Source organism: Eucyclogobius newberryi, unplaced genomic scaffold (assembly GCF_026437365.1).
Source record: "Eucyclogobius newberryi isolate DKJ021-1_F unplaced genomic scaffold, fEucNew1.0.hap1 SCAF_12, whole genome shotgun sequence".
In the NCBI taxonomy this organism is placed as follows: Eukaryota; Metazoa; Chordata; class Actinopteri; order Gobiiformes; family Gobiidae; genus Eucyclogobius; species Eucyclogobius newberryi.
The window spans coordinates 28,123,041-28,137,206 of record NW_027315746.1 but is presented as its reverse complement, the minus strand read 5'-3'; the positions used below and the strand labels follow the sequence as shown (position 1 = coordinate 28,137,206).

The 14,166-nt window shown below is 44.4% G+C and overlaps 1 protein-coding gene across 1 annotated transcript; it reads left to right on the top strand.

The window, feature by feature from the left end:
* Nucleotides 1-4,548: 4,548 nt before the first annotated feature.
* Nucleotides 4,549-6,544, top strand: LOC140355772 (transcription factor HES-1-like). The gene is made up of 4 exons (XM_072440424.1): nucleotides 4,549-4,697; nucleotides 5,488-5,583; nucleotides 5,658-5,745; nucleotides 6,155-6,544. The coding sequence occupies exons 1-4, from the start codon at nucleotides 4,602-4,604 to the stop codon at nucleotides 6,532-6,534; spliced, it is 660 nt and encodes a 219-aa protein (XP_072296525.1). The 5' UTR covers nucleotides 4,549-4,601; the 3' UTR covers nucleotides 6,535-6,544.
* Nucleotides 6,545-14,166: the final 7,622 nt, after the last annotated feature.

Genomic DNA, 14,166 nt, shown 5'->3' with positions numbered 1-14,166 from the left:
TGTTTGAAGGCGACTAGTGTGCGGAGACAGATGGCATATTGTTTAGCCTTTTGCTGTTTAAAATACCATTGTATCTTATATTTACCTCCAGAAGGCTGGTCACAAGGCCTATTCCAATATGTTCCTTTTTATTTACTTAAAACACACTTGAAGCACAGTTACACTTGGGAGAACGTGAGGTGCAGTATCTTGTAGGATGTTTTTGGTGGATAAAACAGGAGATGCAGTTGTCTTTGCGTGTTGCCTGGCTGACATATGGGGAGATCAGTTATATGTATGTGTTTGATTGGTGAGGACAGAGCCTGTTAATGAACTTACTGCAGACACATGCTGTAAAACGCTGGATTGCAATCATAGACTCATTTCTATTTGTCCCACATTCGCTCTCACCGACCATCGACACCAGAGGAAAGTGTCTGGGAAGAGAGGCTTCTGGAAAGTTTACACATTTTTCTCAATGTATTTGTATATTCTGTAGAGCAGATGAAATACTAACCATTTGGATCTGTAACTTAAGTCTGAACCTTCAAAAGCATCAGTCGACTTATGCAGACACCGTCTTTGTGTCAAGGTATTCCTGAGCACAGTGAGCAGGGATGATCTAATCCTAAAATAGAAGTCTTGTGCATTCAGTCTCAGAAAATTTTGCCTCATATTGGTCAAACTAATATTACCGTATTTTCCGGACTATAAGTGGCACCGGACTATAAGTTGCACCAGCCAAAAAATGCATAATAGAGAAGGGAAAAAAACATATATAAGTTGCACTGGAGTATGAAATGCGGTTGCAAGTGTGAAAATAACAAATAATATCACATATAAGTCGCTCCGGAGTATAAGTATAAATATAAGTATAAATCACACTCCGGCCAAAACTATGAAAAAGGTGCGACTTATAGGAAAACACGATAGTTAGACTGACCAAAAACATTCTTGACATCAACTGGATGAGAACCGTCACAATATCATGGAGCCCTAAACCCGACAGTTTGTGATGTCTCTTGTTGTGTGTGATTGTAAAGACATGGGTGACCTGCTGAATCGAAATAGCAAAGTGACTGTGTTTCAATGTCTGTCAGTGTGTGTATCTGGCACTGTTCCAGGACGTCAACTGCCTGTCACCCTGAGACCACCCCTTAGCTCCTGTCTGCTGTGATTTTATTCTTATGACGCATGAAATAACATGAGTTGAAGTTCTATAAATGTGTGTATTTGGTGTATTTCCGGAGCCAGACGCGCTCCCCAGTATTGTCCCCCGTCAGCAGCAGGCGGGAGCTGGGCTACAGTAAGGCCGGCGGGCGACTGGTCCTAATCTGGATTCTCTCTTGATGGCCGTATAAACAGGCCTGAATGGACTATAGAGGCTTTCATCCCTCAAAGTTTAATCTTACACCCTTTTTACATCTCAACTAAATTCAACCATATTTTTTGATTGGTCATGTTACCGTGACAACGGCGATTTTCCATCATGGCGCCCCCTCCGGCTCCATCGCTCCATTGATATGGCTGCCTCCCCCGTTGCCTTGTGGTTTTTGTCCAAATAAAACAAAGCATGTTGTGAAAGGGCTCTGAGGTAGGTAAATGTATTCAGTGACATCAGCCGGACCAGTCCATTCTGCAGGATTCCTGTACCACTTGTTTCCAGCCTTGTCTGGGGGCCGGACACTCTGTTGGGCCCTTTGTGTCCGCTGTATTCCACACAGCTCCGCAATTAAAGGAGGCCTTGTCTAAGGCTCCTGGAGCAGAAAGTGCCGTCCGGGAGGGGGACAAAGGCCGGGCCGGAGCTCCGGGGGCTGGAGCGAGCGCTGGGCTGAGGAGATGCATGATCCTACTGTCTGAGTGCCCTCTGCCTCTGGTCCACACACGCCTCTGAAAGGAGGGCTGATGGAGAGGGCCACTTCACTGCCTCTGCAGCTGGAGCACACGTTTACAGAGAGTAATCCATCTCCAAGCACACATCCCAGTGACACGCACAGGCCAACAGACCCTGTTACTGACCACATGAACTGTCTATAACTATATATCACTATATATATATATATATATATAACTATATATATATATTGCTTTTGACAGGTTGTCAAAATTCCTGCCCAGGACAAACAATACTGTAACCAGTTTCTCAAGTTATTCAATGTTTCTTAGTGACTGCTCATCTCCTACATCATGGAGCTGCACTTAAACTTTCTGACTCACATGAGAAGATGGTGGTTAAAGGCTCTAATCCACTCTTGTTTGTCTCTCTGTGGACTCGGACTCTAAAGCTGCAGCGTTCCCACACTGATACTGATCTGAATTGTGCTATAAACCTCTGTCCACATGGTGCTCTCCATAAAGGCTCGATTGTGGCAGCGCCGCAGAAAACACCACTGATGGCTCATAATTTATCGGAGCCGGGCCCCTCAGTCATCTGCTGTGGAGTGAAGAAATCGCCACTGTTCCAATGTCCAATACAACGGAACATATGTGGTCCCAAAATACTTACAAGAACTATTCAGAACATGGTGGTCGGGCTATAACAGATCACATACCTGCACTGCAATGACTAATAATAACAAAATAATAACTAAAACATTTGGTTTCAGGTACGAGACACAATAGTAACAGACAGACGTTTAAGTCAATTATAAAAATAGAATGTAGATGAAGTGTCTCACCCAAAGATGAAGCAGTTGTGAGAGAGGTTAGAACCACTGACCCTCTGGTTATAACACCACACTGGACTAAACATGTTGAAAAAACAACGTGGTCAAGCAACAAAGAAGATTTTTGAGTGATGTTAACTGGATGAAACAATTCTATGAATATTTAAATTGCACAACAGGTGTAAAAGTGTCTAGAAAGAAATGCAAGAATTTACTTGTTTTATTTCCAGGTTTCCCAAGGTAAAGCGAGTTTCATCATGAAGTGAATAGTTTTCCGTTCATCAAGGTGTGGCAAATGGAACTCAGCAGTCCCATGCACTTTGAAGCCTGCTGTAGTTCCAGAAGTACATTTACATATAAAATAATAAAAAAGAAATAAAGAAGAATAACTTAAAGAATAAACACACACACATTTAAAATGTGTTTTAATACAATTGAAATATGTTGTAATAAATATCAAATGTTTTAATTACTTTGTGGTTTATACAATTTCACAAACAGATTTCAAATGTTTTTTCCAATGTTGTTTTAAAGTGCAAATGACATTTAAACTAAGTTTAAATCAAATTATAACGTGTGGCCATTAGTTTCCACACATTAGCCCCCAGCAAGCATTGAAATTAAAACATTGCTTTTCACATAAGAAAAGCAGTTTGCGGTGCGGTTAGCACTGTTGGACTCCATTATCCATTCTATTTTTTAGTATTTGACAAAGTTTTCAAACGTTTGTTCACAGACCTGAACACTATCTCCTGGACCTAAACCCACAGTCCCAATGATCCTTGTGTCATTGGGCAGGACACTTCACTCACCTCGCATGTGTGTGACTGGTGGTGGTCAGAGGGGAGACAGCTGTGGTCAGCGTGGCCTTCTGTTCTGGGGTCACTTCACAGCTCTGGACACACTCACTTAAACCGAGCTCATGGACACGCTGAACGGCTTTAAGTCCATCAGACGACACAGGACATCAACCTCAGTCAAGAGCCACTGGTCAGGCTGGATCACTCTGCTGTGGTCACTTATTGCACATTATGCCCCGGTCAGTGAGAATGACAATGATAACTGCAGTGTTAATTTTGCATAACGCACAAGTAGTTCTGCAACAGCTAAATCACCGTTCTATATCACTACACCATTGGTAAACAAATGCTTCACTTTGAGTCTAAAATTGAAGGACTAATTATAGCTTCATAAAATAAAAATAAATAAAATATTGGACAGTGAACAGGCTTTACCAATAACTATTGGACTATTTTGTGGCCGTGGCATAAGCGCATTTGAAACATCTTTGATCTGTTGGTTTGGTAGTTCGGTACATCCATGGTTTTAACACACTTTGCGGAGGAACACTGCGTTGTGCGGTAAAACTGGATCACGCACGGCTAATGCTACTTTCCAAACGTGTTTTACGTACTTTAATATTAAGTTAAGATGAGCTTTTTTCATGAGAATTCACAAAGCCACATTAACTGATCTCAATTAGATAGATTAAAAAAAGGTAGGACATTTTTTTTCTCACAATCTAATTATGCTTCAGAATAATAATAGAAGTTATTAAGTGTTTAGGTCTAGGAAGAGGTATTTTTGTCTCGAGTTTGGGACAGGTTTAACTGGCAGGAAAAACAAATCCTACACTGTCTGAAGTCTCTTGGCAATAATGGAGTGGTCCCTGTTGAAGTGATGGATGTTCGCAGTCTCAGGAGCGGGGTTAGTGACGCGCGCAGCCAATGGGAGCGTCGCGCCGCACGAGCCCACAGCCTCCCGGCACCGCGCGCGAGCTCATTGGACGCAGCGCGGGACCCGGGGAGCGACGCACGAGCCGTTCGCGTGCGGCCCTCGTCTATAAGTAACACGTGAGCCGCGGGACGCTGCACAGTCACGCGGGACAGTGGACTTTGGACGCGCATCACCGTCATCACTTTTACGGCTTTAATACCGCGTTTACACCCGGGGAACATGCCCGCCGGGACCGTGGAGCAGACGCCGGACGCAGGGCCCGTAACTCCGGCTCGCACGGACCACCGGCCACCCGCGGTCTCTGAGAGCAGGAAGGTAAAGTGTTGGAACTTTTTATGTCTTTATTTTTTTTAATGTAAATACTTAAAAAGAAAAAAACAATGTCACTGTCTGTTATAAAAATCAAAATATACTAAAGAATTAACTAATTATTTCTGATCTTGAACAATACACTTGTCTAGAAGCATTATCTATCCATCTATTAATCAGTATTTCTTATTGGTCTTTCCACCCCATTAATATATATATATATATATATATATATATATATATATATATATATATATATATATATATATACATTTAAAAAATAATCAGAAAAAGCTGAGAGAGGGAAAAGACAAAATAAAAAAGAAATAGAGTCGCCCAAAGAATTATAAAAATTAAAAAGTTAGACATATGAACTTTCTGTGTCTGATTAAGTTCAAACTGACAAAGTTTGGGGGGAAACATATATTGTCTAGCAGGTGTAAGATTTGTTCAAATTATCACTAAAAACATATTTTACCTGAGCATCTTGGCCTTTAGAAAACTTAGGCTTCTCTAATTTTAACTCTATTTTTTGACCGATACTGTTTAAATGCTCAATGTTTCAAAACGCATAGTAAAATGCATAATCATAAACATTGGTTTATGTTAATTACAGTTGCTATTGCACTTGTTCTGGAACATAGTAAAGACACTCATGAAGCATTAGAAGTACCATCAGAAGTGTTTAGAACACTCCTGCATATTCACTGGTGCATGTTTTTGGCAGTTTCTCCATTTTAATAAGCATTGTTCCTTTAATAAATAAGTAAATAGAAAATCCTGCTTCTTTTTGCAGTCGTCAAAGCCAATCATGGAGAAAAGGAGACGGGCCAGAATCAACGAGAGCCTGGGGCAGCTGAAGACGCTCATCCTGGAGGCGTTAAAGAAAGACGTAAGGACTTAACCCGCTGGAGCATGATGTTATAGAGGTCACATGATAGTCACCTCGGACTCTGTTGTCCTCAGACCTCGAGACACTCCAAACTGGAGAAGGCCGACATTCTGGAGATGACCGTCAAGCACCTGAGGAACCTTCAGCGGCTGCAGATCACAGGTTTGTCCCTGCACCTGAGGTTTATCATTTATTTGTGTTTTGAGCTACTAGAAATGGGATAGGTTCAAGCGAGTTGGAAAAATACCACAGATATTTAAGCTTTTACCAAGGATATTGTTTTATAATATATTTGGGGTTCATTTGCCATTTGTTGAGGACTTACAATTGACTATTTGTCCAGCTGTGTTTTCAAAAGCCAATAATATTTTACTGCAGCAAAAATATGATTCCGTCCCTTCTATACTGTTATCAATATGTGTAGAAGTATTTTTGCAAGCGACTTCTTCATTTAACAGCTTGGCAGACCCCCGCTTAAAACCTAAAAACACACACAAAAACATTTCCTCTGTTTTTTCCCCCATGTATATAATTATTTGACTGAAATGCTGACTTCCTTGTCCTCCTCCAGCTGCTGTCCACGCTGACCCAGGGCTGCTGGGTAAATACCGAGCTGGCTTCAGCGAGTGTGTGGGAGAGGTGACGCGCTTCCTCTCCACGTGTGAAGGGGTCCACAGTGAGGTGCGCACCCGCCTCCTCAGCCACCTGGCCTCCTGCGTGTCCCACATGTACACTCCTGTGATGGGTGTGGCCTCTGCGCCCGCTCTGTCGCTGGGCTGTAAGGGCCCGGAGCTGCTCAGTCTGTACACAGGGGTGCAGCTTGTGCCCAGGCCTGAGGGACATGTGGCTGTCCTGGTGTCCAGCGCTGCCCTCTCTCCTCCGGGCCCCCAGAGCATCCTGTCCCCCATTGGCCCTCCACTCACATCAGACTCAGTGTGGAGGCCCTGGTAGCATCACGGACTACACTTTTATACTGTTGTACATAGTGTACATATACCTTTTTGTATTCTTTTGTATTTTTTGTGTTGTATTTGTTTTTGTAATTGTGTTGCTGTTGGGTGCTGCTCTGTCTCTAAAATCAGGACACACAAAAGCACTAAATCTAAATATGAAACTGAAGCCCTGAGGTGCTGGTGTCAGAGACGTGAGTATTGCATCTAACAACAACAAGTGTGTAAGCCGTATTTATGGCACATCAGTTTGGCTCTTTTGCAAAGCTCTTTTTGTGAGATTTAAGGACAAATAAAATCACAATGTTACTTACTGTAATTGTGTTTTTTTCTTTAAAAAAAAACAACAACAAAATACTCATTAGAAACATAACCTGCAAATCCCACTAGTTGTGTCTTTCTGGCCCCGTGCAGAGCTGTGGTCATGATGCCACTCACAACCAAGAGCACATTTTTTATAGGGACAAGTGCCGTCTTTGTCTGTTATTCCCAAACCACCGGCTGGTCCTACAGTTGTTCGGAGGAGACACAGTAAATGACAGGTGCACTGTTTATGGAAATGACAGGACCGTCAGGACACAGGAAAGAGAGAGCCGCTGGGCCAAGGGGAAATGGTGGAAAGTCAAAGGTCCAGGTTCAAAAAGAGATGAACAGAGAAAACTTGTACATGTACAACCTCATTTTATGTAGAACTAGGGAAGAATATTTTTAGAAATAGTTGGAAGCTGCAGTAACAACTCGCGTGTCCTGTTTGCCAAAGTAAACAGATGAACAAACCCTCCAGCTTAGCTGCCCTTAGAACTCATTTCCATATCAAAGTGTTATTAGTTTGCATTGTTCTTTAATGAAAGGTTTATGGCATGAATGCTATAACTTCCACACTGCAAATAACAACCCTAACACGTAGACACTTTGTACCTGTAACTGACAAAACTGTCAGTTAACATGTCTTCCTTCTGGAATATTTCCAAGGGCCTTGAAAACTGCAGTCATAAAGCTTCTATAGAAAAGCAATCTGGATCTCTAATCCGAAATCTGTGGAAAACTACCACAAAAAAGTTGTTTGCCAACAGCTCACAGATTTCCTCTTAATAAACAACTCATTTGATGTTTTTCAGTCAGGTTTTAGACCTCATCACAGCACTGAGACTGCTCTTGTCAAGGTGACAAATGACATCCGCCTGAACACTGACACGGGCAAAGCCTCAGTCTTAATTCTGTTGGATCTGAGTGCTGCTTTTGACACTGTCGATCATGGGATCCTCTTACAGAGACTTGAGGACTGGGTGGGCATCACTGGCACTGCCCTAAACTGGCTAAGGTCCTATCTGGAAGACAGGAAGTACTTTGTTGAAATTGGTAGCTGTGTCTCAGACCACACGACCCTGACCTGTGAAGTGCCCCAAGGGTCAGTCCTGGGTCCCCTTCTGTTCAACCTCTACATGCTGCCGTTAGGTCAGTTGATACACAACGAAAATGTGTCACAATTATGCAGACGACACTCTCTATGTTTCACTGTCGGCAGGTGAATATGGACCAGTGGATTCACTTTGTCACTGCATCCAACAGATCAGTGTGTGGATGCAAAACAATTTTCTCCAGCCGAACTCAGACAAGACTGAAATCATTTTCTGAACAGAAACAAAGAGAAAGTGTTAGTAGTCACCTCCAGAGTCTCGCTCTAAAACCGACAAACCAAGTTTGAAATCTGGGGGTAATAATGAACTCAGACTTGAACTTTAACAGCCACATCAGCAGCTTTTTACCATCTAAGAAACATTGGCAAAGCTGTGCATATGACTGAAAGGATCTTATTTGCATTCTTCTATTTTATGTCTTATCTGTTTTGTTATATTAATAAATTGTCTTCCTGTTGTGTGAGGCACTTTGAATTGACTTGTTGAATTTTGCTCTACAAATAAATTTGCCTTGCCTATTATGTACACAACAAGTAGCCTGACACATTCATACATTTATCAAATCAAACTCTGTAGCTTTCTGGAAGTGGCACATCAGCTGCATGATTCATTACACATCTCCTCCTACCGTGACGCTCTCCAAGCCGCCAAATCTGCCCACCTCTCCACCCTCATCGACAGCTCCCACCGGAGCCCTCGCACCCTGTTCTCCACCGTCAACAAGCTGCTCCAGCCACCGGACATCACTCCACCCTCCTCTCCTGACCTCTGCAACTCTTTCCTCCTTGCCTTCAATGACAAAATTTCCAAAATCAACAGCTCCATGACTGCCGTCTCCATTAACTCCATCACCACCCCCACCCCTGCCCCCCCTCCGCTCCCTGACCACCCACCCTTCCCTGCCCTCACCACCTTCTCCTCTGTTAACTCCTCTCATATCATAGACCTCATCACCGCTTCCAAAACCACCACCTGCTCTCTCGACCCCCTCCCAACGAATCTAACCAAGGCCTGCCTCCCTGCTCTCATCCCCCATCTCACCACCCTCTTCAACCAGTCTTTATCCCTCGGCCATGTTCCTTCCATCTACAAACTGGCCTCCATCACCCCCATCCTCAAAAAAACCACCCTAGACTCCGCCAACCTCTCCAACTACCGCCCCATCTCCAACCTGCCGTTCCTCTCAAAAACGCTGGAACGCATCGTCGCCGCCCAACTTCACACCCACCTCCAGTCAAACAACCTCTATGAACCCCTCCAATCTGGCTTCCGCCCACTTCACAGCACTGAAACAGCCCTGGTCAAAGTACTCAACGATCTCCTCACCTCTGCAGACTCCGGGGCCCTCAACATCCTGTTACTACTAGACCTCAGCGCAGCCTTTGACACTATAAACCATTCCATCCTCCTACAAAGGCTGCGCCAACTGGGTGTTGAGGGCTCTGCACTTGACTGGCTCACATCCTACCTCACCAACAGGCAAGAGTTCATTTCCCTCTCCGGTCACTCATCCACCCTCTCCCCAGTAACGCAGGGGGTCCCCCAGGGCTCAGTCCTCGGCCCCCTCCTCTTCATCTGCTACATCTTCCCCCTTGGTCACATCCTCCGCCAACTCAACCTGGACTTTCACTGCTACGCTGACGACACCCAGATATACCTCACCACCAAATCCACCCAAAACCCTCCCCTCAGCCACATTGAAACCTGCATCTCTACAATAAAATCATGGCTCACTCTCAACTTCCTCAAACTGAACAGTGACAAAACAGAGCTCCTCCTCATTGGCACCAAATCCACTCTCAATAAAACTGGTCCCTTTTCACTCAGCATCGACACCTCGACCATCACCCCCTCTACCCTGGTACGCAATCTCGGTGTCATCATGGACCCCACCCTCTCCTTCACTCCCCATGTCAGCCACATTGTCAAGACCTCATACTTCCACCTCCGCCGCATCGCCAAAATCCGACACTGCCTCACCCTCCCCGCTGCTGAATCCCTCATCCATGCCTTCATCTCCTCCCGCCTTGACTACTGCAACTCCCTCCTCACTGGCATCTCCTCCCATTCCCTCCACAGACTCCAAATGGTCCAAAACTCCGCTGCCCGCCTCCTCACCCACACCCGGTCCCGTGATCACATCACTCCCGTTCTCCGCTCTCTCCACTGGCTCCCCATCAAGCAGCGCATAAACTTTAAAATACTCCTCCTCACCTTCAAAGCTCTTCACCACCTTGCCCCCCCCTACCTGTCTGACCTCCTCATCCCCCACCGCCCCTCCCGAGCTCTCCGATCCTCCTCCTCTCTCACCCTGACTGCACCAACATCCCGACTCAAAAGTTTTGGCGACAGAGCATTCTCCCGAACAGCACCCCGACTCTGGAACTCCCTCCCCCAACCTGTCCGCCACTCTCCCTCACTCACAACATTCAAATCCCGCCTAAAAACATACCTCTTCACCCAAGCCTATGACCTCCCCTACCCCTAGCCTCCTCTACCCCATTGCCTACACTTCTACCCCCTGTTACATCCCCATCTTTTTCTCTCTACTTCTTCTGTCTTGTTCATTTTATCTGTATATTAATGTGTTCTGTACGTGTTGTCCCCCCTGTCTGTAAATACCCCCCCCTTTTTTATTATGTTCAGCGTCTTTGGGTCACTGAAAAGCGCTATATAAATAAAAGTTATTATTATTATTATTATTATTCATGGACATAGAAAATTAGAACCATACTTCAGAACATTCTCCATGGAACTAGATATGTTTTATCATGCCATACTGTGGAATATTATAGTCAAGGGAACAACCTTTCAATGGAAAAAGCCTGAGGAGTTAGGTTTGAGGAGATGCCTGCTCACACAGTCATGGTTTTAGGTGCAGTAAAAAGTGCTTTCGGTCAATCTGCTTTTTCAGTTCGAGCAGTACAGTTTTGGAACACCATACCATCGCACATACACAATGCTAATACACACAGAACTTTTAAACAAGAGTTGAAATCATGGTTAATTTAGAATCGAACTTATGACCATGAGTCTGTGTCCAGTGTCAGGCTTGTCCCATGTTATTGTTGTTGACATATTTGTTGTCTACTGTTGTGTTCTCGCAGATTTCTCTTTTTATACGGACTTCTAATCTTTTAGATCTTTCTACTAATCCTAGTTGTACTGTTTATAATGTAAATGCAAGTTTTGTATAATCTGGGATTTTACACCTTGCCTACAGCTAATACAGGCACATTTACACAAATGTTGACTAATGTACACTGACCCTGTTCAAATAGAATAATAATTGTGTCCTTGTGCAAGACACTTCATTCCCCTGCAGTACAAATGTGTGCTTCTAAATGTGCAAGATTTCACCTTAGAGCAGGGGTGGGCAATTATTTTCCTCCGAGGGCCATATTCGAATCCAGGCAAGTAGCGGAGGGCCGGCCCGCCATCATTGGTGTGAAAAAAATAAAATCTATATATATATTAAATATCAAATAAAATATCACTTTTCTGTCAAATATAGGCTATTGAATCTATTATTTAATTAATTTCATGTCATCTTCATTTACAAGTGCAGACAGATGTTACAAACAGTTAAAAAATAGAAACTAATCTTTCTAGGGGCCGGATTAAAACCTGCCGAGTGCCACATATTGCCCCTGGAGCCACAAATGCCCAGGTCTAGCCTAAGGGCAAATAAATAAACATATATATATATATATATATATATATATATATATATATATATATATATATATATATATATATATATATATATATATATATATATATATATATATATATATTGGCAAGTTTGGCGGGCCGGATTATAAAGACAAACGGGCCGTATGTGGCCCGCGGGCCGCAGTTTGCCCAGGTCTGCCTTAGAGTGTGACAGAAGAGTGAGTAAATATGCACCACTCAATACGTCTTTGTGTGAACTAAATCCCTTTGACCATTTAGTGTCTTTATGTATAGTCATCTATTACATAAAAAATAGACAAGTAATATATTGTATTGTGGCAAATGAGTGAATACATTACTGAATACATACATTTAAAAATAATACAAAAATGAAAAGTAAGAAAAGAATACGGAACATAACACAAAGTAATATATACACTGATTAAAACGTGTGACTTCTATTCAAAGCCCCATTAATTACTTCACTAACAGGTGCGTGTTTTTGACTTGTGCTTTTGCGTGAGAAAGTGTCGCTCATTTCACATGTAAATGAACGTAAACATGTAACAAATGCCAGACAGAATTTACTGACACCCCTCACTTTGTGCAAACGATATAGTCAATTAAGTTTACATCTCTGTTTTGGCACGGCGAAGAGAAGAGCGCTCGTAATGAGAGCCCCGAGACAAAGTGCAAGACCCCTCCCCTTTCCCATCAGAGTGTCTTTTGAGAAGCAACCCAAAACAGAAAAACAAAGACGGGCCCCTGAGAGCCCCTCTTTGAGAGCCTCTCCATCTTTATAAAGGGCCCTCCTCTTGTTTATCCAGGAAGAGGGGGCCGCGCTGTCACTTTCACCAGGCTTAGGGAGCTTTGTGCGGGACGGTCCCTAAGGTATCGCAGCTAAACTCTATAGATTAGACACTGAACTCACACACATCCACACATTCATGAGACATCAGCTGGACATGCCTCAACACTAGGGGACGTTTAACTCAGCCGGGCCATGTGGAGCCAGTCCTTTCACTTTCTCTTTATTGCTGTGGAGGTATGCGGCGATGGGAATGGCAGGAAGTGGCCAACTGGGATGGAGCGTCAAATAAACGAAACAATATGTTGAGTGTGTGTGAAGCGGCAAAGACACCACACAGTATGTCGCAATATCACACGTTTTTGCATAACACCATGTCAAAGTGCTGATGACTCACAAGGAGATTCTAACTGTTGGAGAAACTGTGGTTGCCGGGACTGTCCTGTTGCTCAGAAATATTGGACTGTAATCAACAAAGAGCTGCAGACTATTTTTGACGTTGCCGTTCCATTTGATTTCAGAACTATGTATTTGGGCCTTAAAACTCCTGCCATGGACACACTCAATGGATATATTTGGAGCATACATTTAGCAGGGAAAAATGACTCATAAAAAAGGACCTACGATCAAGGCAAGTTTATTTGTAGAGCACAATTCGTACACAAGTGAGGAGAAAAAGCATTCAAATCACAGAGACAGAAATCACAAAACAGTGAAGAATGCAAAGAAAATCCTTTCAGTCACATGCACATCTAAACAAAACTGTTTTGATCTTAGATTTGAACATTGTCAGAGTAGAACCTGTCTCACATCTTTAGGAAGACTGTTCCAGATTTTAGCTGCATAAAACTGAAACACAGATTCCCCATGTTTAGTCCTGACTCTGGCACCAGCAGGAGGCCGGTCCCTGTTTAGTCCTGACTCTGGGCACCAGCAGGAGGCCGGTCCCTGTTTAGTCCTGACTCTGGGCACCAGCAGGAGGCCGGTCCATGTTTAGTCCTGACTCTGGCACCAGCAGGAGGCCAGTCCCTGTTTAGTCCTGACTCTGGGCACCAGCAGGAGGCCGGTCCATGTTTAGTCCTGACTCTGGCACCAGCAGGAGGCCGGTCCATGTTTAGTCCTGACTCTGGGCACCAGCAGGAGGCCGGTCCATGTTTAGTCCTGACTCTGGCACCAGCAGGAGGCCGGTCCACGTTTAGTCCTGACTCTGGCACCAGCAGGAGGCCGGTCCACGTTTAGTCCTGACTCTGGGCACCAGCAGGAGGCTGGTCCATGTTTAGTCCTGACTCTGGGAACCAGCAGGAGGCCGGTCCATGTTTAGTCCTGACTCTGGGCACCAGCAGGAGGCCGGTCTATGTTTAGTCCTGACTCTGGCACCAGCAGGAGGCCGGTCCATGTTTAGTCATGACTCTGGGCACCAGCAGGAGGCCGGTCCATGTTTAGTCATGACTCTGGGCACCAGCAGGAGGCCGGTCCATGTTTAGTCATGACTCTGGGCACCAGCAGGAGGCCGGTCCATGTTTAGTCCTGTCTCCGGGCACCAGCAGGAGGCCGCTCCATGTTTAGTCCTGACTCTTGGCACCAGCAGGAGGCCGGCCCATGTTTAGTCCTGACTCTGGCACCAGCAGGAGGCCGGTCCATGTTTAGTCATGACTCTGGGCACCAGCAGGAGGCCGGTCCATGTTTAGTCCTGACTCTGGGCACCAGCAGGAGGCCGTCTATGTTTAGTCCT